This window comes from Embiotoca jacksoni, unplaced genomic scaffold, assembly GCF_022577435.1.
Source record: "Embiotoca jacksoni isolate LCO1_2020_lvr unplaced genomic scaffold, fEmbJac1.0.p SCAF_11, whole genome shotgun sequence".
NCBI lineage: Eukaryota > Metazoa > Chordata > Actinopteri > Embiotocidae > Embiotoca > Embiotoca jacksoni.
Window position 1 is genome coordinate 12,998,966 of NW_027185241.1, and position 27,983 is coordinate 13,026,948.

Here is a 27,983-nt window from a genome sequence, read left to right on the forward strand (position 1 = left end):
CTCGAAATAGTTAGTGCTAGTACACAAGTACACCATTTGGAACAGCAAATGTCTGAAAGCAAATAGTGGACAACAGTATGCTCATACTTAAAGTCAAGTTCTGCTGCAGCAATATTGTATTGATGAAAGGATACCTCCATTTTCCTTTATTTTGTTTATGTCTGTAGTTATTTTTGCACAAAGCATCTGCATGCTAATGAGCTAAATGGACTTTTACAGTACAGGAAGTTACATAAATTGTGCCTGCTTACTTGAGTCCAAAAGGCAGTACACAGTTTCATATATTCTGCTCTGGTTGAAACAAAACCAGTTTAATATCCATTTGTCCTTAATGAGGTTTTTTTTTAAGCCAGTGGCATGGGACAACTTTCCCACAGAAGTGACATGGCCAGCTGTAAAAAAAAAAAGACTGTTCTTGGTGTTGGTGTTCTCAGCGAGTTACGGCAAGACAGTAAGCGAACAAAAGATAGTCGCATTACAAACTGCACTGCCATTACAGTACATTGTCAGGTAAAAAAAAAACCTTGATGTCTTGATGGTGGTGTTGTGCTCACCATTCTTACTCTCCCAGAGGCACTTTCCATTTTCAAACCTATAATCAATTGAATGCTTATCCTCTCCCCACAAAGCCCGTTCTGTTTGCTGATGGTGGGGAGAAGGGCTTATCTGTGTGGTCCAGCCTCTACCCCTCACTGAGAGGTGTCTGGACCATGCCTCATCTCCTCCTTTCCTCCTCTCTGTCTCTCAGACACACATGCCAGATGAACACACACTCTCCGTATACAGCCAGCCTCATTGTGGTTTAAAGCAGATGAGTTGGGGCGAAGGAAAAGCTTTGTCAGCTTGGAACAGCAAACAAGAGGGGACACAGGGAGAGATGCAGCTTAATGTAAAAAAGAAGAGTTACATTTTTTTTCTGTGCTAAAAACCTTAATTTATCTTAGTGATTGATGTTGACGTGCCCAGACTGACTGCGGAAATTACAAACCAAGCACTTTGGCTGATTGTTTGTTATCCACTGCATTTAATTCTGCATCTTCCCTGAAAATCAATAAATCCTTTTTTCCCCCCTCACATTTAGTGAGAGTAGCCAGAATTGAAATGACCATCTTTCTTTTTTGGCGTTAAATAGCTGGCCAACACCCGCAGCACATGCTCACATTGACAGCTGCACACACATTTTACACTGTAAATCTAACCTATAAACCAATCCCAGCAACAGACTGCAGACTAAAAGCCTGATGTAATCTGACTCTCCATCTCTATAATTTGTTTTGTAAACCCTCCTCCGTCATTATCAAGGCATTGGGGCAGAAGCAAAGTTGACCATTATGGACCACAGAAAGCCTTGACTACTTAATTGTCAGATGGGAGGGTCCCTATGTGCCTCCTTACATCACGCATCAAGTATGTAGGAGAACTCAGCAGGTGACCTTCCCCCATCCTGCTTCTCCATTATCCTCAGCATGTTTCATGATTGAGTTAGCAGCATTGGATTTCAAAGCATTAATTTAGAAAAAAAAGGCTTTCTGGGCTGTAAGTAAATTATGTTGCTGTGCTTGATGATTGTCGGCAGCAATTAGCAGCTCTCTCCTGTATTAAGAAGTAAGTTAATACTGTCTCATTTGTTTTCTGAACTAGTGAATGAATACAACTAGTTGGGATTCTGGTGGCCTCGTGTTTAAGGCTCATAACCGATATCATCCACAGAGGAAAAATATCTAAATGATAAGATGGTTGTAGGTTCACAATCTCTCAATTACAGTATTTAGGTTACACTATGGCTTTTTTTTTAGCTGTTGCATCCTACATCTGTTCTGTTACTGCACTAACTTTTATTTATTTAGAGATTTATTGTGCATTTTGAGCATTTCTGGCTGTTCAGGATTTAGATGAGAAAAAAAAGGAGCTTACTGAATAAAATTCCCTCTAAAACATTTGCAATACTGCAGAAACACCACAGCCACTCTTGTCAGGAATACTGTTGGCACTTTTGTTTCTGCACTGTCTCACCACCGTCAGGACTCGTTTGTTCCTTACCTATCCACTAGTCATCCCTGTTTAGTTTTCTCACCCCTGTTTGTCAGCTGGCATACTCTCCATAGCTGTTTTGTCATCTATATATAGATGAGTTTTCACCTCCTTTTTTGCCATATGATGGAACATGGCAATTATACCTACCATTTCAGCCTACTTTCCTGCATTCGTTATCAGAAAGCAGCCACCAAACTTTTCAGCTCTGCCTTTATGTTTGTATTTGGATCCTGGAACTACTATTGCCAGCATTATTGAACCATGATATTGTAAGAATAAAATAAGACTGCACCCAATTAAAGCTCAGTCAGGCAGTGGAAAAGAGAGATTAGAAGCAGTTCATTCCTGGGTTGTGGGATTGCAGCTGCAATTCTGCAGAGACCAAAACACAGGAAAACAGAAAGGAAGAGTGCAAAAGCATGAAACTTTATACAGTATTTCTGTTTGCTTTCAGACACATCGTCCACTTAAAGTGGTCTTCTTTGAAAGTATTCTTCTCGTTTGTCCTTAAGAATCTGCACAGGTGTTTGCCTCTGAAACTTACCGGGGAGAGCACTGGCAATGTATTGTCTTGGAGAAAAATGGGAACCACCCATCATTTGTGTTGGTCTTTTCATACCTGGAAACTAAGGGTGTGCCACATTATATTGTTCACAATGATATCAGTATCATTTTTTATACAATAAATAAAAAACCTCTACAAACATATTTTTGTCCTCTCCGTCCTACCTCCTGTCCTCCAGCCTGCAGTTCAGTCGGAAAAATTGCATTCGCACAATTTTTGCCACAACACTGTTCATTTTAGTTGAGTCATTCATGGCTTCCATTTGCGCAAAGAGCAGGTTTTTTTTTTTTTTTTTACAGAATCTGGATCAAACAGTGAAAACAGTTTATGATTTGGCAACATTTTAAATGAGACTTGTACGCTACAGTGAATTTGACTAAACACCCCAATTTTAAGCGTTTTGGAAGCATTTGGAGTTCATGATCAGCTAAAGGATCTTTGAAAATTTTAAAACCCAAGAATAATTTCTGTTTTCACAGTTTCTGGCTGTGATAAATGGTGTAATTTGGGGGATTTTTATTTTTTAAGGGAAACAACCTGCCAGTGGGTTGTGGGGTTCAAAGGGTTAAAAAAAAGAAGCTATTTACCCATAAACAGCTTAAATACAATGGAAAATGTAAATGCACGACTGCATATCAATAAAGATAAGCTCCACTGGTTGAGTAAAAGACATTGCTGTTGTGAAGGTTGAGCAGCTGGGCAATTTGTTTGTCACAGGTCTGCCATGACCAACAAGAAAAAAATTGGTGTCCCAGTAGCAGTGACCCCTGCCAGCCTGCAGAGACTTTACCCCAAGTCATGGATGTCAGGGGTTACTCACCTTCACAAATGGTTATCTCCTATAATTATTGCAGGAGTCCCCCACGGCACCCATTACTTTAAAGTGTTCTGGTAACAAATTCTAATTGGCTCATTTATGTTTTGTAGAAGGCTTATGAAATATTTTTTAAAACTCTTGAAGCCATTATGTGCTTTCAAGTGATGTACATATTTACGAGGAGACTGGTTGACTTCATTTTGAGTATAGTAATGTAAGAAGTGTTACTAGAACATTTGGTTAAATTGGACATTTACTCATTAGCATTTCACTGTCTGCTAATTTTTCATTTGCACGTTTCCGTTGAGTTGACTTTATATAAATTTAAACATTTATCTTGTAATTATTGTCCCTCTCGTTCAACTCCCTGTTTGGTGATCTGATGTTTTCAGTACACTAACATTATACATATTTACCCTAGCTAATTGAGACAGTCAGCATTAGTGAAAGTCAGCTTGTCACAGATTTCTTTCTATGTTCATCTGCTCGGAGTACAGCGCACCATGAAGTACAGGGGTAAGCCAAAAGCCTGTCAACTATAGTAGAGTGCATTTCCCACACTCCCACCTATTGAGGGGTGTATATAGAAAGCAATTTGTATATGGCTTGTTACTTAAAGACTAAATCCACTGCTATGTCAGACAACAAGCAGGTAATGAGCGTAGATCCTGGTTTAAATCTTGGTTGCTGTGGATGTTCATGCTGTCCACTCTCATATTCTGAATCAGATTCGGGTTCAAAGATATTCAGGTTTGAGACATCTCCATTTTCAATCAAGAACTATAAATTATCTTCATAGGTTTAGAGTTTTCCACCATGGCAAGACAATGAGGCGGGGGTAACAAGCACAGTAGGCTTATTGAAAGTTGGTCAATAAGAAGAAAGTGTGCTTTTAGGGAATGGGTCTTTAAAGAGACGGTGACTAAAGCAGTTTGAGAGGCTGCATAAAGGGCAGTATAAGAAAAACAATTATTTATTTGACCTGGGAATTATGCAAAGTCACTCTAGTAGAGTCCCAGATTTATAATACAAAACCTGGAAATGAGAGTAATCGATCAATTTAAGGGACCAGATAATCCTTTCGTATTTGCTTCTATTTCCATTCACAGGCATAGCTGGCCATTAAGAGTAGTAGCTTTGTAGAGCTGTATGTTAGTCACCCAAGCCTGAACAGAGGAGGCACTGTTTCAGTCCTTCTTTCTCTCTTACTTCCTTTCCTCTCCTCTTTCCATCTCACTTCATCCTCACCCAGTTTACCAACCAGCCCTGCAAATACACCAAGAGAGGTTAACTGGCACCTGGCTGCAGCCTTTGAGAACACTTGTCTCTTTCTATCCGTGCCCGTTAGCAGATGAGTGACTTTAGCCCTCCTGCAGTGGGTGTATGAAAGAAGTGTGTGTGTACACGTATTTGTGTGTGTGTGATGCTTGGATAAAAAGGGAAGCACTCCACCTGCTACCTTAGAGGTGTCAGTCTTGAAGTGTAGGAACTGATTGTCCCCTTTTCTGCCTCGTGCAATCAAGGGAAGCGAAAAATGCTCAAATGTGCAGATGTACAGAGATAAACCTTTTTCAGAAAGTAGTGTTGGTGGTTTTTAGACTTCCAAGGTCATGCTCTTTCTTTCCCCACAGGCTTGTCAACACATATTTTATTTCCGTCTTCATTTTCTTGTGCACGCATCTCTTTCTCATTCTGTCCTTTTTGCTTTCCTCTGCAGGTGTTTAATATGTCTTTCTCTTTCTCCAACAGGTGTCATTCTTCCTGTTCATTGTGTTTGTGGGTTACACCATGCTGCCGTTCTCTATGCGTGATGCTGTCATCGCCAGTGTTCTGACCTCCGCCTCTCACACCATTGTGTTGAGTGTCTGCCTGTCCACCACAGCGGATCACATGGAGCCAGTAGTGTGGCAGGTAAGGTAGTTTATCATAAGTTTTGGTTAATGGTGGCAAGCCAATTAATGTACAAAGGAGCACTAAAATATACACTGAATCCATCTTCACAGCCACAAAATATACACACAGTATGTGTACCTGAAGTCAGCACAATTAATCATCACGTGTGCACTACAGAAAAAAAAACCTCTTCAGCATGTCCATAAGGACAGTTTAAAGTAATAGTTTAACATTTTGGGAAATACATTTCCTACTTTCCTGTCTGTATAACACCATAAAATTGCCACCTGCATCCAGCTGACACCTTAGGTTGGCATCAAGACTAGGAACTGCTTGCCTGGCTCTATCCAAACGTAACAAATTCCACCGACCAGCATATCAGAAGATAAATAAATTGTACAAAAGTCGAGTAAAAAGTCAGAGTAGTATTGGGAGTTGGTGGCTATTTGATGGCAGTAACTTCCTGGACTCGGTAATTATCCCTAGCAAAGAAATAACAGTTGTTTGTGTGTGTCTTCATCTTGTTGTTTTTTTACTCTAATTTTGCGATACATTGCTATAATCAGTCGTCCTCAAAATTCATCGCTCTTCTCCTGTAGAAGTTTACATTCAGTTCCCAGGAAGTACTACTTCGTGGTTTACGTTTCTCCAGGCAAATAAATACACGTATGAAGCTGTTTTACTTTACAAACTTGCATCCTGCAGTAAACGACGTAGATGCAAGTAATTTTGTCTAGGATACTTATAATACATTATAATCATGTACTGAATGGGACTGTAATCAAATCATGTTTTTTTAACCTCGTATCCTTACACATTATTATAGTAAGGCATAAGTACACTTTATCCTGCCCTACCCATTCTTCATGGGGAACAGGTTTTTTCTTTGTTATTATCCAGATGGAGTCATAACTGAATTGTCTTTTCCAGAAATGTAATATTTCCTCCGTGCTCTCAAAATAAGCAATTTTAGTCATTTTAATCATACAGTCTGTATTTTTAGCAAACAAACAAATGTGACCTTTACACTAAAACTAATTTAGCATAGCAGGTGAGCGATAGAAATTCTAACGTGTTAAAAGGTCACCCTCTTTCCAGCAATACTGCCATTTGTGCATACTGTTCAGACAGTTGGCATATGCTGAAATAATATCAGGAAACTATTTGTTTGGGTAACCCATACCTCAATTAATTTAAGATTAAGATTATACAAACCTGATTCCAAAGTCAGTGATTGCAGTACAAAGAGGGCTAATTTAAAAAAATGCATAACATGAACATCCATTGAATAAGCATGTCAGTAATGCCTCCCTGACAACCATAGATTTCATGGAATCTCAGTACCAAATCACAATGGGCATTTCAAGCACACAAAAAGGCCTCATTGTTATTGTTTTACTATAACTTAATTCCAGTGACTTCTTACAGTCACTCCAGGAAGTATTCAGACTCCTTCACTTTAGCTTTTATAATGCAAAGACTGAAATACCTAATTTACAGATGCATTCAGACTCTTTGTCGTGGCACAAATTGTAATCAAGTGCCTCCTGTTCTAATTATCTTTAATATTTCCACCTGTGTCAAATTGAATTAATTAGACACAGTTTAGAGGGTCACACAATGATGTATGTTAGGTCCCATGACTTGCACAGCATGTCAGTACACAAACTAAGCAATGACATCCAACAATAAAGTTGTGGCAAGGCACGGATCTGGGCAAGGGTATAAAACCCTATTTTAAAGTTTTAACTATTCCCAGGACTACTGTGGCCTCAATAAAGAACTCCAAGCACTATGTATGTGTAATACCTGGCACAGCACCTGGTTAAAATTACCCATGGCATTGTGGTAGTATCATCATGCTATAAGGGTCAGAATTGAGGGAAGTATGAATGCACCCTAACATAGAGATGTCCATTAAGAAAACCTGCTCCACCCTGGGAGTCTCAGTATTACCTTTTAGCTCAACAATAACCCAAAACATACAGCTGAAGTGCCTTTGCGACAAGTCCCTGACTGTCCTTGAGTGGACCAAGCAAGAGCCAGACGTAAACCCCACAGGACATCTGTGGAGAGACTCGAAGACAGCAGGTCACAGATGCTTTTGATTTCATCCAATGTAGTTTTAGAGGATCTGCGAGGAAGAATGGGATAAACTTCCCAAATCCTAGTGTATAAATCTTGTATAGACTTACCTCAAAAAGACCTGAAGCAGTAATTACTGCCAAAGGGACGCCTACATAGTGGTGAATTAAATATCTTTAGTAAATAAGAGATTTCACTTGTTTTCACTTTGTTTGAATTATTGTGCCGATTATGAGGAAAATGCCAGTTTTCTCCATTTTAATTAAAATTTGTCACACAAAGTGCCAACAGTGAAAGAGTCTGAATACTTTCTGAAGCACATGAAATTTGCTCTTCTCTCCTCATTTTGCTGGTTGTGTTGCTGTTTGTCCACTAAATTGCACAGTCAAAGTTGGATTGAATTGTTGCTATACAATAAAGAAATGATGATGGTGCTTTTTCACCTTATTGTCACAATTTTCTGTCATACACTATAATTGCCATGAAGATTCTTTGCTGGCATCACTAAAGGGTTGATGCGTATGTTGGCTATTCAAGCTTTTTGAAAAATTGCTGGTTGAAATAGTTTTTAAAGCCTCTCCAAGCATTAGCACAACAATAAACCATCTCGCGTAAAAAAATAATTCAATAGGTCAGTTGTAGTCACATATTCAAAGAATTTATTGTCCTAAAATGTTTTTCCTGTGCACCTTTTATTATAATTCTTACTTAAGAAATAATGCACATAATTACAAAAAATATAGATGAATTGTGTTGCAAGAGCACCATCCTGCTATTGCCTGTATTTCCACGTCTTTCTGAGATCCCTCCACCTAAACCTTGACAAACATTCTACATTGCCCCTGTGAATGCTACTGTGATGACCTGTTTTTTTGGTCTCAGCCTACTTGTCTTTCATGTATAATTGTAGCATAGGCATGCCAGCATCTAGGCTGCCAGGGGCTATAAGCTAGCTGGTCACTATCTGCCGCCTCCTCTTGTACATCAGGTCAGTTTGCTTGTCAGCACAAATCCAGTTTAAAGTCTGCTATAGCAGTATATCCCTTTAAATATTGAATTGCGTCAGTGAAGTGGTAGGAAAAAAACCCAGATGTTTGAAAATATTAATTACTTCCTGAGCTGAACTAATAAAATTTTGGCCATCATCAAAATAGCCCTTGGCAAAACAGAATATCAGGATGTGTGCCATGGCCAGACGCATTTTGTTTTCAGGTTGCCTGTCCATCAATCCCACCATCTGTCCCATTCTCGTGAACACAACATCCCAGGAACATCTTCAGGGAATTTTCTTTCAAATTTGGCGCAATTGACAGCATCGTGTTCTGCAAAAACACTTTATTGGCTATAATTCAACATGAAACAGGATTAGAAATGATTTTTTATTCACATGCAGTAGAACATTGTTACTCAAGTAAAACTCTGAAGGCTCTTTAGAGGAGTATTCAATTCCTCACTGAAAGTTAATAAAAACAAATGTATGCCTGTACAATAGAAATGAAGCTAACGCCAGCAGTCAGTCTCCACTATATCTCTGGCAACCTCACTATGACAACAAGACTCCAGTAAGTGTCCGTTCTTGGCTAAAACTACAGTGTACTGTTTGCACACTCTAGTTGTTGAGCCTGTTAAACAAATGAGATGCAATGTATTAATTAATTGGTTTTAGAGGTGCTGGTATGTGAATGAAAACATTCCCATCTAATTCTCCGCAAGGAAGTGAAAAACCACTTTCACAAAACGTCAGCTCAATCCCTCTAAAACACATGTACACACACATATGACATTCACATTCAGAATGCATGCATTAGCATAGCATTTAGTTTTCAAGTTACTTTCATTTAAGAAAATTTGAATATTTAAGATTCACTGAACACCCGTGTATCTTTCCAGAGTTTTGTAAATATCAGCCATTAAATGTCTCCACTTTTATGCATTATTCTAGAGTGCATACAAACTGCCTGGGGGGTATTTAGTGGGAAGGAACCATGCTCCACTTTGTTAAGCCCATTAAACTTTACAGTGCTGGCTCATTGGAGTACTAATGAACCAGCTAATTTATTGAAGAGGTGAACCCCCACCCCCACCCCCCACCCCCCGTTGGGTCCAGATTTATGTGCATGAAACATTTAGGAAAACTTTACTTGTTTACATGGAGTGTGTCTGACACTGATGCATAGCAACATTATTATATTCTGTTCATTTCTGGTTCTAAAAATTGTTAAGAATGCTTTGGCAACTACATACAATACACTTATTATTGTATTATTGTTATGCAGCTCTTCTTTATGCCAAGTTCAGGCTACATGGTAGACTACAGGATGGACAAGCCCTTCTGTCCTCTTCCTGTGACCCACAGATGGGTCCACAGTTGTTCTTTTTTTAGGATTTTCTGAACACAACACTGACAATGTTATGCTCACTGCTTTGGAGGTCAGTGTTTGTTCACATTCTTGTTTCCTCGAGCAGTACCTGACCTTCTTGGTGACATCACACCAGTTGTGACAGAAGTAATCTATGATTGGTTGGGGACAAATGTCTAGTCATGTCCAGTCACAACAATAATTTATGAACCTTCAAGCGCCTAATTTGATAGTTTTATCAGACAAAAATACTATGTCGTCTGCACCTGGCTGAAAGCTTTTGAATGCTATCAAAGGATAAAACAAGTATTATGTAACAAAGGTTTCTCATTTCCAAGTCAGTAACTTTTTAATGAATGTTCTGCATGTGTAGATTTTATCCAGGCTGACTTTAAACTTAGTGATGTAATGAGCTTCACAGTAATTACTAAAAAATATTCAAGTACAGTAAGTCACCCACCATGTTTTTGTCTCACAACCTCTCCTCTCAGACCACAAACAGCTTTCACTTGCATACTTGGTTAACCATTGTTGAGTGCTAAAATCATCAATAATTCATCACAGCACTTGCCCTGTATTTAAGTTTTGTCTGACAGAATTTCACATAGACTCACAGAGGTAAGCAGCTGTTGAATATTGCATGTATTAACTGTTTGGGGGAGGAAGGGCATTATTGGAATTCAAATGAGGGTTACTTTTGGTGATTTCAAATTTAACTTTCATTGGTTTCTCATTTATCTTCTTTTTTTTTTCAATTTAATTGAGATTGAATCATTGATAAAGCAATTTTTTTCAAACAGGGTTTAGGTTTCCCACTAAAGTTCTTTTTTAAGAATTGATTATGTTACGTTGACACATTCGAAGTCTCTCTGTGAAGTTAGTAGTTATAGTTGGGTTTATTTTTACAATTCCAAGTGACTGGTGCTCATTTCCAGTGGTGATATCATTAAAACGACATCTGCCGGGTGGCTGTCACTACAGGTCATTAAAACAGGATCCACCTGTACACTGATGTTAGATAGTTGTCTTCCTCTACACATGGTAGTAAAATAACAGCAAAAATAACTTGTGTAGGATAAACCCTCTGATTTAGATAATCCCAGAATTTACCAGCAGGACTCACAGCCCCTGAGAGGTCAATCTCACCTAATCCTACTGTTATCTGCAAATTGGGTACCAGTGAGGAACGAATGATTCGCGCAGCCACCCCATTCACGCAGCTGACCTTTGAGATAGTCTGGAGGCTGTCAGTGTCTCATCTAACACGTTTAACTGTCTAACAGTCTAACATTTCAGGAGACAGAAACTCTATTTCTTTTATTGTCAAACATTTGCAGGAACGTGTTGTGCATGAAATCAGACGATAACACTTCAGATGAGTAATCCGGAACAGCTGTTGAAAATTGCATGTTTATAATTTTGACTGAAGTTAAGATATCTAGGTTACATTGACTATTTTGTGTAAACTTGCCTCCACTGTGGTTACACATCCTAACAGTGCACAGGCCCGTGTGAGCACTCATGCATGTTGCAGGTGCACTCTGGTGCTTAAACAACACTACACCCCCTGAGAGTGGTTAAAGGAAATCTCACACATCCACAGGAGGCAGTAAATTACGCTTTACTGACCTTGGTTCTTAAAAACTAAACACCTTACTACCTCCACCCCCAACTACCCACTAGAAGTAGAAATTGACATCTAACATCACCTATAGGTGCCGATGACTGCAAACATGCAACGTTTAGTGTAATCTACTGCAACACATTTTTATTTACAGGCTCACAAAGAGAGAATGAAGAGATAGCTGAATAATTTGGGAATTCAATATGGGGATGTTTTGCATTATTTATAATGAAATTATAAAATATTGTATGCAATATTTGGGCAACTAAAAACCCTTTCATAAAGTAAAAAGGCCTTAATACATCTTTTTATTCCTACTTTCAGTCATTCAATGTACTTTTCTGAGCTCTATGCTCTGAACACTATTCTGCAGCACAAAGTTCCCAATGTTTAGTCAGTCTTTCTATTGAAAATAGATGGCTGTGAACAAAGCCAGGCATGTGGGTATTATGCCTTTTAATTTGGAAAAAATAACTCAGGTTTTGTGTCTTTTGTGAGTGTTTGTAAATGAGCAGAGGATACATAATATATACAGCAAGAGGGACATCTGTCCCAGATACATTGAATAGATGTGAACATAAACCCAGCGAGTAGACCACACTCATGTATTTGGCCTCTGATCCTGGTGTTTGCTTTTGTCAAATATAAAGGAGAGATTGGTACATTGCTGGTGTATTCACAGAGTTTAAAATATACGTCTGCAAAATGTAAGAGCATCTTCAGTAAGGATACTGTAAAAACGCAAAAGTTTTTCTGCATGCATCAATGATAGCTCAGTAAGTAAAGTGTGGGTGGAAACAGGGTTTTCTTTGAGTTTATTTTTTCTTTCCCCTCTGGAAAAGTGAGATGTGCTATTATAATACTGAGATACTTCAGGCCCAGGTGTTCCCAATAGCCAAGGACCCAACCACACCCACACCAAGACAAAGACAAGCAGCCAGCCCAGCAGCAAAAACAGGACGTTTGTGTTCGTCACAATATACAGAATACCGTGTTTACCTCAGTATGAGTGCACTGTTGCTTTCGACATGTTTTATGTATTGCCAGGTTGCACTTTCATAGCTAGGTTGTGGTTATGAGAGTGTTAATGCACAGTGCTGATGAGTAGTCATTGTTTTGTAATTCAATATAAAAAAGTGACTAAATAGTTTTTTCCAATACAATTTACAACTGTCCTGTCTTGTTTACTGCCCTAAACGTCTGTGACCTGAAAAATACATGACGTGAGCAGTTTTGTACTCTGAATCTTTGCTTTCTCTGAGTGTTATCAGTGGAATTAAATGTTTGTTCTTTTTGGTGATTTAATTTAAATGTACTGGGCATTTTTTTTTTTTGACAGAAAAGAGCAAAGCAATGATCAGTGGGGCAATAAGGTCAGCATTATACTGGAGAGAAAAGACAAAAAGACAAAGACTGGAAGGGAAAGGAAAATTGATGAGAACGAGACAAGGTAGTCAAACTAAACAACTGGAATAGGTCTGTTTATGAAGAGTGTGAAGGATTGGTAGGAAATTATTTTAAAATGCAATGGGAGAGAACCATTTGCCATTTGCTTTGAAGTTGCAAAATATTAAACTCAAGGTTCTCAGGACTCCAAGGTCTTTATACATACACTTGTCATCACTGAGCCACATCCGATCATTATTGTACCTGTAATGGAGCTTCCTATGTAGTGCTGAGATGCATGAGAAAATAAAGTACTGTTTAGAAATGAAAATAAATATCTCACACACTATAGTTTGCTCTCTGTAGGTATATGACAGGGCATTGGCTAGTGGAATCAATTATCCCCAATGTGTCATTTAACACCACAGTGTGCTGTTTTATATTGTCTGCTTTTGTATTCAGATATTGACTGAAAAGGGAAACCAATACTGTTGCAGTTATCTTTATGATTGTCTTTGGACATCAGCTTTTTCTATTTACAGTACCTTCATGAAAAACCACTGAGTACAGTACAGCAGGCCTTGTTTGCAAGCATGCACACACATATTCAGTCTGTGACTTTGATTCTCCTCCTATCTGCTGCCTGAAGAGTGAGCGTAAACCCTGACAATGTGATTGCAAGACTGAAATTCCACAGCAATATCTGTGGCCCTGTGTGGCTGTAATGCTCATTATACACACCAAAACTAAATATTTTAAACGGCTGAAAAATTATAAGAACTTGTCAGGCAGGAAATGTTGAGGTTGGCTTTAGGATTATGTCAAAAAACATACCAAATTACCAGAATCCAACAAAATGTAGTCACACAGGAGTGAGAAACTATGTCCAATATGTTGTGTGAGAGTTACAAATTGGATTTAAAATGATTTCTGTACCAATTTCAATGGCAATCCAGCCAGTCAGAAATTTGAAAGGTGACACTAGGATCCTCTTTGCTGCTAGTACGTTGGGAATCTATTTGAAAACGGAGTTTGATGCTTCAGTTATCACTATATTGAGATCCTGCAGTTAAGATCATACCTTGTAACAGCTGCCATAGTGATCGACAGAAAAGGCAACCTGGCATATAGAGTATGTATTAATGATGACTGCTGAGTGAGCTAGTTTTCAGGGAAACAATATTAATTATATGTTTAACACAAAAATATAACACAACCAGAGATATCAGTGTATTGTTGATACACATCACCAAGTATTTTTTTTATTCCACAAAAAATACAATAGTGGCAGTGAAAACTACAAATGTACCATTTGTCAATTAACCCTTGGAGCCCGGCAGACTCGCTGTCTGCCCAAATTCACATTTCTTCTTCTTAACTGAATTGTTCTGGAAGAATTCATCAAAGTGAGATATAGCACATATATAATGAAATGCCACAACTTGACCTTTCCAACGATGCCAGTTGTTTGTCTGTGCGACAAAGTGTTGATGATAGAAAAATGTATTTGAAGTTACATCATATTTAATCATAGTTTCTATCTGCATGCAGCTCTGCATCCGTCTCCACACCCACTACTCATGAACCCAGCATTGCATGAATATGGAACACGTCACAAAAAAGAGCTGAACTGAAGCTTTGTAATAATAATAATAGTCACATGTTTGTATACCAAAATAATAATACCGATAGATCAAATGTGTGCACAGCACTATTTTTTTACAAATTTCTGCCTGTGTCACTGCAGCTTTCTTCCCCCTAATTTCTTTTCAATGTCCACTGACGCCGATAAATACGGACATAAAATGCTTCTAAAACCAATGCGTCCAAATCTTTCATCTTTAAAAAGATGCATACATAATTTATTTGCATTTCATATTAATGATTGAAAAAGTGTGGTCAGAAGACGTTTACAATGAATTAAGATTTATTGCACTTCAGACAATCCACATGATGAAGAGCAGCTTCATCACCTACAGGCTGCATTCGACCATGGTGCGTCTACCATGGTCGAATACAGCCTGTAGCGGGATGTGGTGTTTGCCTTAATAACTTAAATTAAGAAACAGAGACAGGCCTCCATTGTGCAATCAAGCTGAACTCAAGGGAAAATCTATTTGTAAAGACACGGCGTGTGGACACATCATTAGCTGGGCTTACTTATGATTGAATTTGCATCTCTCATTTGTTTTATTTCTTTGCAGTGTGGAGGTGAGGTTGATCAAGTCACAGTAAAGCTGATGTGAGGAATACATAACTGAGCAGTAGAGGGGTCACACACATCTAATTTCTTTATCTTCACATTGTACCGTGTTTCTATATATCAGCAGGTGGAAGCTGTGTCTCTTAAATTGCTGACTGACAAGAAAATGACATACAAGCTTTGTATTTATATGCCACATTGCCCTTAAATACATCGTGTGGAGCTGCATGTCAGTGTCACTGCAGGATATCAGTCACCAGGACGCAGAACCCTTGATTTAGTCTATATCATGGTTTATTTCTGACTTTGTCAGTTTTTCTGAAGTCTTGTATCCATGTCACAAAAACTCATTGACTAAAAAATGTATTACATTTTTTTGTATTGTTTTCTTTCAAATTTAGCCTCTGGAGATAAAACAACTTTTCTTATATTGCTTGTTTAATTTATGTTCAGCAGATGACAAACCAACAGATAGGGATATTGAATTTATTTACTTTAACAGCTTTGATTCTGGTCCTGCAATTATCCTGTATGCCTGTTTGCCAACCTCCCATTAATACACAGTATGTGTATTACTTCTTACTTTTATTTAATATATGTCTGAGCTTTCTCTGTCTTCTATTCCTGTGCAGATTTTGGCCAATATCATCATTTTCATGTGTGGCAACATGGCTGGGGCGTACCACAAACATCTGATGGAGTTGGCACTTAAACAGACATACCAGGACACCTGCAACTGCATCAAGTCCCCAATTAAACTGGAGTTTGAGAAGAGACAGCAGGTAAAGTGGTCAATAATTCCTAATTTCCAGTAAGTAAGTGGAAATCAGGCAGAAAATAGTATATGTAAAAGTGCTGGTGATGATGATGGTGGTGTTGATGGCAATACGAGTTTTATATTTCAAACATTAGCTCTACATATTACTAACTAATTGCATTTACTCATAAAGTGTAAGTGAAGTTGGTTGGGAAATGGTTGGTTCTTCATTTAATGACTTTTGTTGCACATTTGTGTTTTTGTCTGAATATTTGTATTGGCTTGTTAATGCTGCAGTTTAGTGTTTACTTTTTCCCCAAAAATGTTTTTACTGCAACTTAATGCATTTCAAGCATTGTTTGGTTTTATCAATATAAACCTATGTCTCATACACCTTTGCTGGACCATTAATGGTATTAAATATTATATATATATATATATATATAATTGCCCAGAGCTTGAGTTATGGAAACCATTCAGTTCTGCATATATCTGATTTTGGAAGGAACATAGAGGATTTGTTTCAAGGCTGCATTGGTATGTGTAATGTGGTAATTGTTTATCATTTCAGTGAGTGTGTTAGTGAGCCGACTTCATGTGCTAGATTCTCTGTGATAAAAGGCTGTTCTTTGACTGCCGAGTTGATTACCCCAAGAGAAGGTTACCACAAGAATCAGCAGCTATATTTTAATCTGCAGCAAATTACTTCTTTTATAACAAATTCACGGACAGTGTGTTCTGCTCAGGACCATCTTAATTTACTGATACTTGTTTGGGTGTGTGACTGCTCTGCACAACAGATTCAATCACACTGATTGGGGTTTGACATCATCTCTCCAAAGGAAATGATATGATTCATGATATGCAGCCAGCTTGCAACGTTGTCTGTATATCAGCACCTGTGTATTTTCTCTACATGCTCTGTGTGATTATGGAACAGGCTAATAACTTTTAAGTTACTACGTAAGTGGAAATGCAGCTTTTAATGAGCGCAGCTTCCTGTCAGATATTAGCAGGGTGTTGGTAAAAGCTTACAGATGTGAGTCTGGGATGTAGCTTTTTACTACAGCTGCTGAAGTCATAGCTTAGCTTTTTGGAGCTACAGTATGCAGTCAGATAAGGCTGAATCCAGCTGTTGTTGTGAAAGCTCAGGCTTGCGGTGGAGCTGATTTTTCCCTTTGGTGAATTCAGCTTGTGTTGTGATAACTGTCGTGAGTGAAGCTGAAAATGTATTGGGTGGAGCGGTTCGCAGTAGCCCTGGAGTGCTGCTGCTGCCTGTGACAGATGGTGGTAACTGTGCATTCCTCTCAGGCGCACTCATAATATATGCTGTTTGCTGTGTGCTTTTATCCAAAATGCTCTGCAGTACAGTGAGTGCATACATTTTATGTTTGACTACACCAAGCGGCACCATGTGAATTCATCAAAAACCCAAATTCCTGGCAATATGTGTGAGCTGCCCCTGGCGTAGAACCTCTCTTAGCCAGTACCCTCTGTACTGCGATGATCAATGGCTGTCAGGTTGGAAGATATATTGGCTTATATAGGCATTTTTCTCCCATTTTGAACTCCTCATCACCCTACGAGGAGTTACTTGCTCAGTACTGAGCAGGTTGTCTCAGAGTAAAACCTACAGTAGCCTCAGAACAATAGATAGATGGTGAAGCAGTCACTGAATAAGAAGGCAAAAAAGGTAAATAAGGGCTGAATCTGACATCTGCTGGCTGGAAATGTAATAATGAACACTCTCACATTGATCATACTTTGAGTATCAACAAGTCAACACAACACAAGTCTAACTGACCTTCACTCCACTTAAAGCTTCAATGGAGACCGATGACATAATGGTGACAGCTTTTTGTCTTCTCTTGTCATCAAAGGTTAACAGTTCAAAATTAGATTAAATATTCAATTGAATATCCATTTGTGGAACATTTGATAAGGTTTTCATTGACAATTCAAGGTCCCTGGTGATTGCAATGTGACACCATAAACATGCAGACTTTGGATCTGAAAGATGTTCTGTTGCTTCAATCCAAACTGGGGGGCAATGAGGTAAGAATTTCCTGTGAGAATAAACTCTGAAGCTAAGTATCAAAATATGTGTGCGTGGCAATATCAAGAAATGGACTTAGTATTGAAATTGTATTATATAAACAAATATTTGAATACGTCTGGTGAATGCAGTATGAATGATTGTTTTTTATGACTGTGTTGGTCAATTTCTGTTTGCAATACAAAATTATTTAAGTGAGATCCGAACTGAAAACTGTATTTAATTAGATAAAACTGATGTTGACAGAGTTTTCCTTTGGGGATACAATTTGCAGTTTTAAAAAAAGGTAATAAACTGCAATATATATCACAATATACTGTATTTATCCAGCACTCAACATATTGCAAAATGTTCAAAATTGCCCTAATATTGTATCGTGACTTAAGTATCGTGATTATATCGTATTGTGAGGCCTGTGGTGATTCCCACTCTTAAGTTGTTGATAAAACAATCAAAAAAATGCAGTGTTTTTATTAATTAAACCATATAATATTCATTACAGATGTTGAGTGTTTTAAAATGTAATAATTGACTACTACTACCTCTCTCTTTGTACTGCTGCCAATAGGAGCGTCTCCTACTGTCTCTGCTGCCAGCTCACATCGCCCGCGTGATGAAAGCTGAGATCATCCAGAGACTAAAGGGTCCAAACTTTGGCCAGATAGAGAACACAAACAACTTTCACAACCTCTATGTCCAAAGACACACTAACGTCAGGCATGTATTATTTATTCAGATTTACCACTCACACAACCAAGATGTTCTGCACTGCACTTACTAAAAGCATTATATAAATGTATATCTGTTGGTGCTTTTTCCACCTCTAGTATACTTTATGCTGATATAGTAGGATTCACACGGCTCGCCAGTGACTGCTCACCAGGAGAGTTGGTGCACATGCTGAATGAGCTGTTTGGCAAATTTGATCAGATTGCTAAGGTAAATAATTTATTATTTGGCTCTTGAGTACACATGAATAAATACATCCTATTTCTTCATAACTAAGGGTTAGAGAATAGAGCCCATAACTTATATGTATCTAAACTGTCAGCAATATCTTACTCATTATCACATCAAAGAGCCACCCTACATGCTTCCCTCCTGACATGTTCAAAGGTATATATAATTCTTTATTTCAATATTTTAACTAATGGACACAAACTGTCTCCTACATCCACACAAACACTGAGTCCATTGTCAGTGTTAGTGCAATGCAAGCTTTAAGTTTCCACATCACACTTGACTGTCACATACCCTGCCCGCCTGAGTTTTTTTTTACTTGCTAACATTGTTAGATAGACAGATAGATTGACAGGTGGATAGATTATAACACAGCATAGCCCTACGGCATGCTGAATGTAAAAAGGGGACCTTTACCTGACCCTCTGTATACAAGCTTATCTTCCACCTTTTTCTATGCAGGAAAATGAATGTATGCGGATCAAAATCCTCGGCGACTGTTACTACTGTGTGTCTGGCCTGCCGGAGTCGCTGCCAAATCATGCAAAAAACTGTGTGAAAATGGGTCTGGACATGTGTGAGGCCATCAAGTAAGTGCCTGTTACATAACAGTGCTGCTAAAGAATTAAATCATTTTTTTAAATGCTTGCTTCTCTATAACTGTATATCTGACCGCAGGATTAATGTTGAGTAGACAATCAGCATCAGTGATGTCAAAACATGTTTATGTAATGCAATAGTTAGATGAGGATGAGTGTACTGACTTGGTTTACTCTGAAAAGTAAAGGGCTGAAAGGATCATTGTTGTGGCATGTCACCATCTTTCTTCTTTACTGTTTCAATACTCTACAGACATCATAAAAGTCAGAGAGTGATGCATTTGCTGTTGTTTTCTGACCAGACAGATGGTTTGGGTGATGATTTTCTGGTGTTCCTAATTAACAAAAGCAAATTTTTGATGCTTGACAGGAAGGTGCGAGATGCTACAGGGGTTGACATCAACATGCGTGTGGGTGTGCATTCTGGGAATGTCCTGTGTGGCGTTATCGGACTTCAGAAATGGCAGTATGATGTTTGGTCACATGATGTCTCGCTGGCCAATCATATGGAGGCGGGAGGTGTACCAGGGTGAGTGACAAGAAGGTGAAATTGAAGGACAGAAAATGTATGCGGTACCTTTACTGCACTAGTTTTGCCAGGATGTTAACCATTTATCCTTGCTAAAGGTTATCAAAAGAAGATCCCGATCGTAGGGGTGTAACAGTAAACCAAATTTAGGGTTTGTTATGAAACTCGGTTTTGAAGTCACGTTTCAGTATGTTTTCAGTACTGCAGACTTTAAAATCGTGCAGTGTAATGGTGCCTGAGCCATCTTTTTTTATCAACACTGAGTCATTTAAAAAAAAAAATAATAATAAATATATATATATTACCTGTAATTGTCACCTGTGAAGAGCGACCAGGGACTCAGCGAGACCTCCCTGTAGTAGACAATCGATTGACCCGTACAGTGTGAGCAGACATCGCAGATTCTGGCCACGCTGTAAGGTCGATTCAGACTCAATGTATAGTGTGATTTTGTACATGGTAAAATATAAAATTTGCAGTGTCTACCCTGCTTTCAAGGGTACAAAAAATAAGTACACACTCTGGGTGGAGCTTGTGTATTATATTTCCATTATGGGAACCCTGGTGGATTGTTTGGCTCACAGAGCACCAAACTGATCAAATTTCATACCAAACCAAATGGTTTGAGGCAAACACTGCTATCGTTACGTCGCGACCAGATATATGGTTAATGTTCATAGGAAAACGTTAATTGATTAAGCTGTTCATTGGCAGGCGAGTCCACATCACTTCAGTGACACTGGAGCACCTGAATGCTGCCTATAAGGTGGAAGATGGGGATGGACAAGAGAGAGATCCTTACTTAATGGAACATGGAGTCATCACTTATCTGGTCATCAACCCTAAGGTACCGTACAAACGTTACATTCAGTGATGAGAATATTTGGCATTGAAGAAAATGCAATGAATGGACAGTGTTTCCATGTTTGTCCAGGTTGAGCATCGGAGCCCACAGCATTATTACCGATCCAGACACACTGTAGATGGAGCAAAGATGAGAGCCTCAGTCAGGATGACCCGCTACCTGGAGTCGTGGGGAGCAGCCAAGCCCTTCGCCAACCTGCACCACAGAGACAGCATGACTAATGAGAATGGGAAGATCAACACGGCTGTGAGTGATTTTTTTCGACACACATGTTGTCACTCGGGGGACGGGAAGTTCATCTGCAGCTGCCGACCTGTCTCTCTCTCCTTGCTCCATGTTTAGGATGTGCCGATGGGGCAGTATCACTTCCAGAGGAGATCAGAAAGGCAAGCGGTGCCTTTTACAGCTTTTCTTTGACAGGATTATCCCCCTCACTTCACATTACAGAGTCAGGCGATACGATGCTTTATAGAACCAAAGGCTTTCATTTGTGTGACGAATATTATTTGAAATTCTGCCTCTGCCTTAATTTTTTGTTACCAATTAAAGGACAAAGTCTCAGAAGAGACGATTTGAGGAGGAACTCAACGAGAGGATGATCAGGACCTTTGATGGGATAAATTCACAAAAGTAAACATCATTTCACAAATCTATATAACTAATATTTATATTGTGTAATACCAACAATCTATAGAAAATATATACTTTTTATCTAACTGATATAATGTATTTTTTTCAAACAAATTACGACATGTATCATCTTACTGTAACAGAGCTTATATTAAAGACCTTTTCATAGCCTTGTTAAACAACTTAATTAACTCTAACCTTCATTTTTTTGTATACATTTTATTTTAATAGTGTTTGTATTCTCCTTTTCATCTGGTTAATAACCATGTCTTTATACTTCAAGACAGTGGCTCAAGTCCGAGGACATTCAAAGAATATCGCTATTCTTTCACAACAAATCGTTAGAGAAGGAGGTAAGAAGCTTTACAAGTAAAACTGGCATCATTCACCCTTCTGTGGATACAGTGCTGACGTTTTTCAAAGACAATTACAAAGCGTATTGTCAGACAAGACGTCGTTGGTGCTTGCTATTCTGCCTACACTTTGCTTGCCCTGAAATTTTGTAAATCAAAGAGGGATTTGTGCTGTGAGTGTGCAGTTGAGAGGTTTCTGAAGTAGCTTGAATATTGGTTTTGAAAAGCCTTTTCTTGATGCCTAACCTTGTTTTTATCTATTTAGTACAGAGCAACAACCTTGCCAGCCTTCAAGTACTATGTGACCTGCGCCTGTTTGATCTTTTTCTGCATTTTTATTGTGCAGATTCTCGTCCTACCAAAGTATGTGAACTTTATATGAATCTACCCTAACAAAATAAACAGTTTTACTAAATGTATTTGTGTGGGTTTGCGTGTATGTATTTATTCTTATGCAAGATACATTATTAAACTAAACTTCTCTTATGTCACTGTGCCTTGATGAGTCAGTTTCAGCAAAGGGAGCAATTTATTTTGTTACTTGGTTTATTTTTTGAGATTTTTTTGCATGACATAAAACTTGAAAAGTGAACTGACTTATGATTTCATTTTTTTAGGACAACTATCTTGGGAGTATCCTTTGGAGTGGCTTTTCTTATCCTTTCCTTGATCCTCTTCATATGTTTCATTGGACACTTCTTGGTGAGTAGTTTTTCTGTAAATGAGTTTATTGCAAACATCATTGTTTTAGAAGTGCCCCTTTCCTACAACGTACTTCTACATTAAACACTGTATTTAACCAGGATATGCCCGCTCTCTAATGGAACTCGTCTGTCCTTAATGTCACACTAAAGGTACATGAGTGGTCCAAGTGCACCTCTGGTCAACTTAACAGCCCATTAATAGACCCTCAGGTGTACACAGTGTTGTGACCTTTGGGCAAAAATTACCCTTACACAGACTCAGAGATCCTGTGAACACCAGTGCTTTGATCCTTGTCTAAGACACTTTCCAGGCAAAATGGTGTGTTACTACACACACTTTCATCACAAACAGACAGCTGTGATCCTGATGTTTACATATCATATTTAGTATATCATATGCTTGCAATAATTCAGAGAAAGTTGGATTCCTTTTTTTGATCGGCTGTGCTAATTTTTTTTTTACCGGGGTTTATGTCTTCCTAAAAGAAGCCCAATGCTTACAATGCCTGTATATACTAAAGAACAGGCTGTCAATGACTGCAGATATTGCCACGGTTGTCTCAAGTAGCCACTGTAAGAAGATTAGGCGGTCTTCTGTGATACTCCTTGTCTAGTAAGAATATATCCAAGGCCAAAAAATGGGAAAGATACGAGGAAAAAATAAATAACTACTAAAGTATTAAAGGTGCTATAAAATTCCATTAGCCAGAGGCCTGCACAGCCCATTGCACCCAATGTATGATCTTTAATTCTGTGCAAGTGAGGATCTGCTGCTTTGCTCTGAACTCTGCTCCCTGTGGATGTTGCCGAAAACTCAAAAACAAAACACAACAGTAAAGTTGAGAAGCCTCCTGTTGTCACATGTCAGCGTTGTTTGCCATTGCCGGGTTCGTTGCTTTAGTTCATCTTGTGTTAGATGACTGTCTTCTCTTTGTGGAATTTGCAAACTCTCGTGAAAGTTTATTCTCGGTCTACTGTGGAATAATTCAGAATCAGTCTGAATTTATTTTTTCCTTACTAAACTGAAACATTTGATTCCATAATTGTGTTTTTTTCAATTTCTTGGTAACATTTCGCAGAAGACTATCTTTCAGTTTCAAGAGCTCATTCAGTTTCTCCAATCCTATGTTATTATTTGAACTGCAGCTCTGGAGATTAACTACAAAATGTTGTGCTAATGCCCTGTTTTCAGAATAAAAAGATGTGTCCCACGAGCTCCACATTTCCAGTAGTCCCTATGGTTTATTATATAGTGTGCCATCCTTGGTATATTATATTGTGATGTACGTCCCTGAGCTATTAAAATGTCACATCGGCTCAGCCCTGGCGATGCTCAGATATTGCTCTGAGATGATCAAGCAAACGATTTGGGTTTTCACTGTCATTGTCTTGCTATGAAACACATTGAGCTGAAGGCAATGCTGCAAAGAGGAAAAGCAATTTACTGAAACTGACCTAGCAAGCATTTGCAGAACCCTGGAGAGATTTCATACATGCATCTATAAAAACTCAGTAACGAGCAGTATACAAACATTAAAATGACAATGGCTATATTGTGCAGCTATAATACAGATTACTGTAAAGAGAGGGAGCAGGATTGCTCTTAAGAGCATGCTAACATTGCCCTCAGTAGTACTAATTTACTCAGTGAAGCGCAGGTGAAGGCCAGTTAACAACCCCTTTACCTTTGCTCTGGTTCTAATGAAACTTTTACACCGAAGTCTAACCGGTGAGTGTGTTGATAGCTCTATTTGCAGACTTCTTACATCACTTTATACATGATGAAATCACGTGCAGTGGTAATTTTAGAGTGCTATTATTGCATGTATTTCATATAATAATGCAGCATTCCATTAACATGAAAGGGTCCCTCTCTCCATAATTGCACAGCCCTTGAACTTGTTGGTTGGCACTGCTCAGGCAATCAGAAGTTAAGCAGTAATAGGTGCTTCAGTGTGTGAACTTGTTATGTTCAGTATTAATTATCACAGTAATGGTCCTTACTCATTAAAAACATTAAATTTGTTGTTGTATAATATGTATTCATATTCAGACATACACATGCAATTCACTTGGTTTCATTAGATCATGGATATTTGTGTTCCTCTGTGCTTCTTCTGTGTGCAACCTTATATCTCAGCTCCCACATCCCTTTTGTATACTGAGATTCATGCATTCTTGTATTTGTGTGTTGTTGTGCAGCACTGCAGTAAAAGCGCCTCTACGTCTTGGATGTGGCTGCTGAGGTCATCAGTCATTATTGCCAACAAGCCATGGCCCTGCATCACTCTCACCATGACAACCACAGCTCTAATACTCATAATGGCAGTCTTCAACATGGTAAGCTTTTATGTGCATGTACTGCACGGAGGGAAGGGTAAACGCCTTTTAAGTTTCACCAGGAATAAAGTTTTGCAATCCTGCAGATTTTAATTTGAGTTAGAAAGTAATGGAATGCAACATATCGGCACACAAACAAAATCAATCAATCAATCAGCCACTAGTGATATAAATGAATAAGAACCATGGATGTTTAGATGTTTTGAAAAATTATAATTATACTCTTAAAACCTACTTAGATTAATAATGCTGTCCTACTGAGTTTATTTAATGTAAAAATACATATTTCTTTCCTACAGAAAACATGATGCAGTTCCACAGTAGTAAATACATCACAGTCTTCATGATTAGGAGCAATGAATGCACTCATTTTAATGTAGTATTTATCAACATGCTTTCTATTTCTTTTCTTTATTAATCCTAAAACATATTGGATATTTCACCACACAATCAGTTGCAGAAAAATATGGACTTTTGATTGTACTTTTAAGATTGCTGTCTGTCAGTTAGCTTTCTCTAACATGGAGATTGTGGTTTCTGAGCTTTGCATACTACTGTCAATACCATTTGCATGCAGTGATAAGAAAATACTGGAATTTGTATTGTTATTTTACTCTTCGCCATTAATTTGTAGTTTCTTCTGATTGAGGTTTATTTCTGGAGAGAAAAAGACCAAAACCCAAAGACTCAGATAAGGTGGAATAGTAGCCTGGGGCTTGAGAGGAAGCTGTGTGATAAAGCACAGTGTCAAGACCCTGGTTTAGACCTTCACACAAATCGATTCCAGAGATTATAATCGTGTTTTGCGTCTGACGTGGGTCAGTCGCTTGCGGCGGAAGGACCAAATTAACTTGGCTTTGCTCAGTGGGGCAGTCCATCCTCATCTTATCCTGCAGTTTCACTTAAAAGGACATTATTGAATGGCTGTCACTATTGGCCTCTTATCTAAAAAGATTGTATTATCCTCCCGCAAGTGTAATGCAGATCAGTCCATCTTTTCACATGCGGATGTACAAAGCAGACAGAGAAAATGTGTTTATATAATTCACGTGAATTCTCTGGTTTGTTTCCTGTGATGGATTGAAATGTAAAGACCTTTTTTTTTAACCACTTACCAAAAATGAGGTAAACCCTGAATTTCTATTGATTTTGTGTTTTGTTTCTAGTTCTTTTTGGAAGACAATGCGTTGTCTCAAGTTCCTGTTTACAATTCGTCCAATGAGACACTGTTTTACCCTAATGGGGAACTCATCACCTTCACTGGCAAAAACAATTTCTACCTTCCTGTAAGTGATAAACATTATCATTATCGTGACTGTTTTCAAACTCAATTTCTAACCTTAAAACTAATCAACCAATACGTTTGTTTGTTTGCCTCTTTTTCTGTCTAGTATTTAATTTACAGTTGTATCCTGGGCCTGATTTCTTGCTCAGTGTTCCTGAGGATAAACTATGAGCTGAAGATGATTATTATGCTCACAGCAGTGGTGGTCTACAATGTTATTATTCTACAAACACATGCCTCTCTGCTGGACGAGTATAGCAGTTTTCTTTACAAGACTGAAAGCCTGGACAGGTAGGTGCACAGTCACAAATGGAGGGGTTAAGCGAGTCAAGGTGGGTGATGAGACTGTGTTGTGGTAGGCTGAGAAGAGGAAGTTGGGGGTTAGTTTTAGTCAGACTAATCAACAGTAAAATCAGAAGAAAAAAAGCAGCCTCCTGAGTCTCAGTAGATGCATCATAGGCGACTTAAATCCAACATTTGAGCAGGAGTCAAGTACAAGTTGCCGACTCTGATCTATGATCAAATAAGCATTAGTTCTTATGGAAGTATTCCCCACGCTACCATTATTCATCCAGACTAAACTAACTGTGTTTCCCTTTAATGAATAATGAATTAATGAAGAAATACTCTTTTACTTAAATGTAAAATGTACTGATCTGTGCCATTACATAGCTGCTCTCCAAGATATGCATTTTGATGTTGCATTTAGTGGAAAGGAAATCATTAGTATTAACCTGCGTCGTTTGACATGCTTTGACTCTATAATACTGTGGTCAGATTAATTCATCCATTATGTATTATGTAACATACTTAAAGGCAGTCCATTTTTCCTGCCATTATAATGCAGTCTAATGAGTTTATCAGGTTCATTTATTTATGAACACAGAAATGTGAGGAGCATGTTTAGTTTGATTCAGCAGAAATACAAATTAACTTTTAACCAAAGTCAACTTCGAATGAAACAATTTTCTTTCCAGTAACAGCCTCTTAGCTACTAATCTAATCACCGGTGCGTCCAGGACCACCAGGGACTTTGTGACAGTAGCGGTGCATCGTCAGGGTGCAAACCTGGCATCCCTGTTGTCAGGATGAGACCTGATGAGATGAAGCAGGAGAAACAGCTCCAAAATCAAAATGCTCTTGAAAATAAAATGGCTAATTTTTACATTTCTTTGTCTACTCATGGTATACCGAGATACAGAAACATGTAAATAAGAGAGCTTTGTACATATTGGAATGTATGGAGTTTTACCTTTCCAAAAGCAAGGTGGAACTCAGTGGACAAAACAATAAAACAAACAATATTGGTGGTTATTTTGAACATACTAAGATAATTCTGCTCTGTGCTGCATCCTCTCTTTAAACTGAGCAGCCAGGAGAGACTGTAGAGATGACATCATGAACAGACAAATCCAGAGCTCTCCCATTGACGGTGAATAATGGAATAAGTCAATGGACATTATGACAGCACTCATTGTGGTTTTACTGGAAAATGTGGATATTTTATGATTCAAAGCTGGAAGCATTACTTGTCAATGAAAGGATAAGCGAGTAGAGGCCAAAAACTCACAGGATGACATCAATTGAAGACTAAATAGTCTGGTTTCCAACAGAGGAAGGACGTTTTCTATCTTTGTGGTTGTTTGTTACAATCCAAAGCCACTGAATTAACATGATGTGATTTTTAAGGAATTTTCCTTCCCGCTAAGTCAACAGATGTTACATGACTGTGGCCAGCTGTCATACACAACGGGGAAGTGTTAAGTATAGAACTGACAAATTGAAAAGCTTTGATAGCTTTGTAGCTGAACAACTCCAAATAACGATCACCTGTTTCGTTAAGAAAAATAAAAATCACGCTTTCTGTTTCCGTCTGTTCCATCTCTGATGTGTCTTCAAGTCAACCCTCTGTCCATCTTCAGACGTTGCCACTTGTTC

At 38.4% G+C, this 27,983-nt stretch overlaps 1 protein-coding gene across 1 annotated transcript in view; it reads left to right on the forward strand.

Moving 5' to 3' along the window:
* adcy2a (adenylate cyclase 2a) overlaps positions 1-27,983 on the forward strand; it is a 55,424-nt gene that overhangs the window by 16,804 nt on the left and 10,637 nt on the right. Inside the window, exons 3-18 of the mRNA XM_069143217.1 lie at positions 5,166-5,327; positions 15,600-15,749; positions 18,349-18,497; positions 18,608-18,719; positions 19,203-19,330; positions 19,710-19,868; positions 20,583-20,715; positions 20,803-20,979; positions 21,076-21,119; positions 21,283-21,363; positions 21,647-21,716; positions 21,982-22,079; positions 22,334-22,418; positions 24,623-24,760; positions 25,927-26,046; positions 26,152-26,336. Coding sequence (XP_068999318.1) covers positions 5,166-5,327; positions 15,600-15,749; positions 18,349-18,497; positions 18,608-18,719; positions 19,203-19,330; positions 19,710-19,868; positions 20,583-20,715; positions 20,803-20,979; positions 21,076-21,119; positions 21,283-21,363; positions 21,647-21,716; positions 21,982-22,079; positions 22,334-22,418; positions 24,623-24,760; positions 25,927-26,046; positions 26,152-26,336 — 1,991 coding nt within the window. The remainder of the gene's footprint in view (positions 1-5,165; positions 5,328-15,599; positions 15,750-18,348; positions 18,498-18,607; positions 18,720-19,202; positions 19,331-19,709; positions 19,869-20,582; positions 20,716-20,802; positions 20,980-21,075; positions 21,120-21,282; positions 21,364-21,646; positions 21,717-21,981; positions 22,080-22,333; positions 22,419-24,622; positions 24,761-25,926; positions 26,047-26,151; positions 26,337-27,983) is intronic.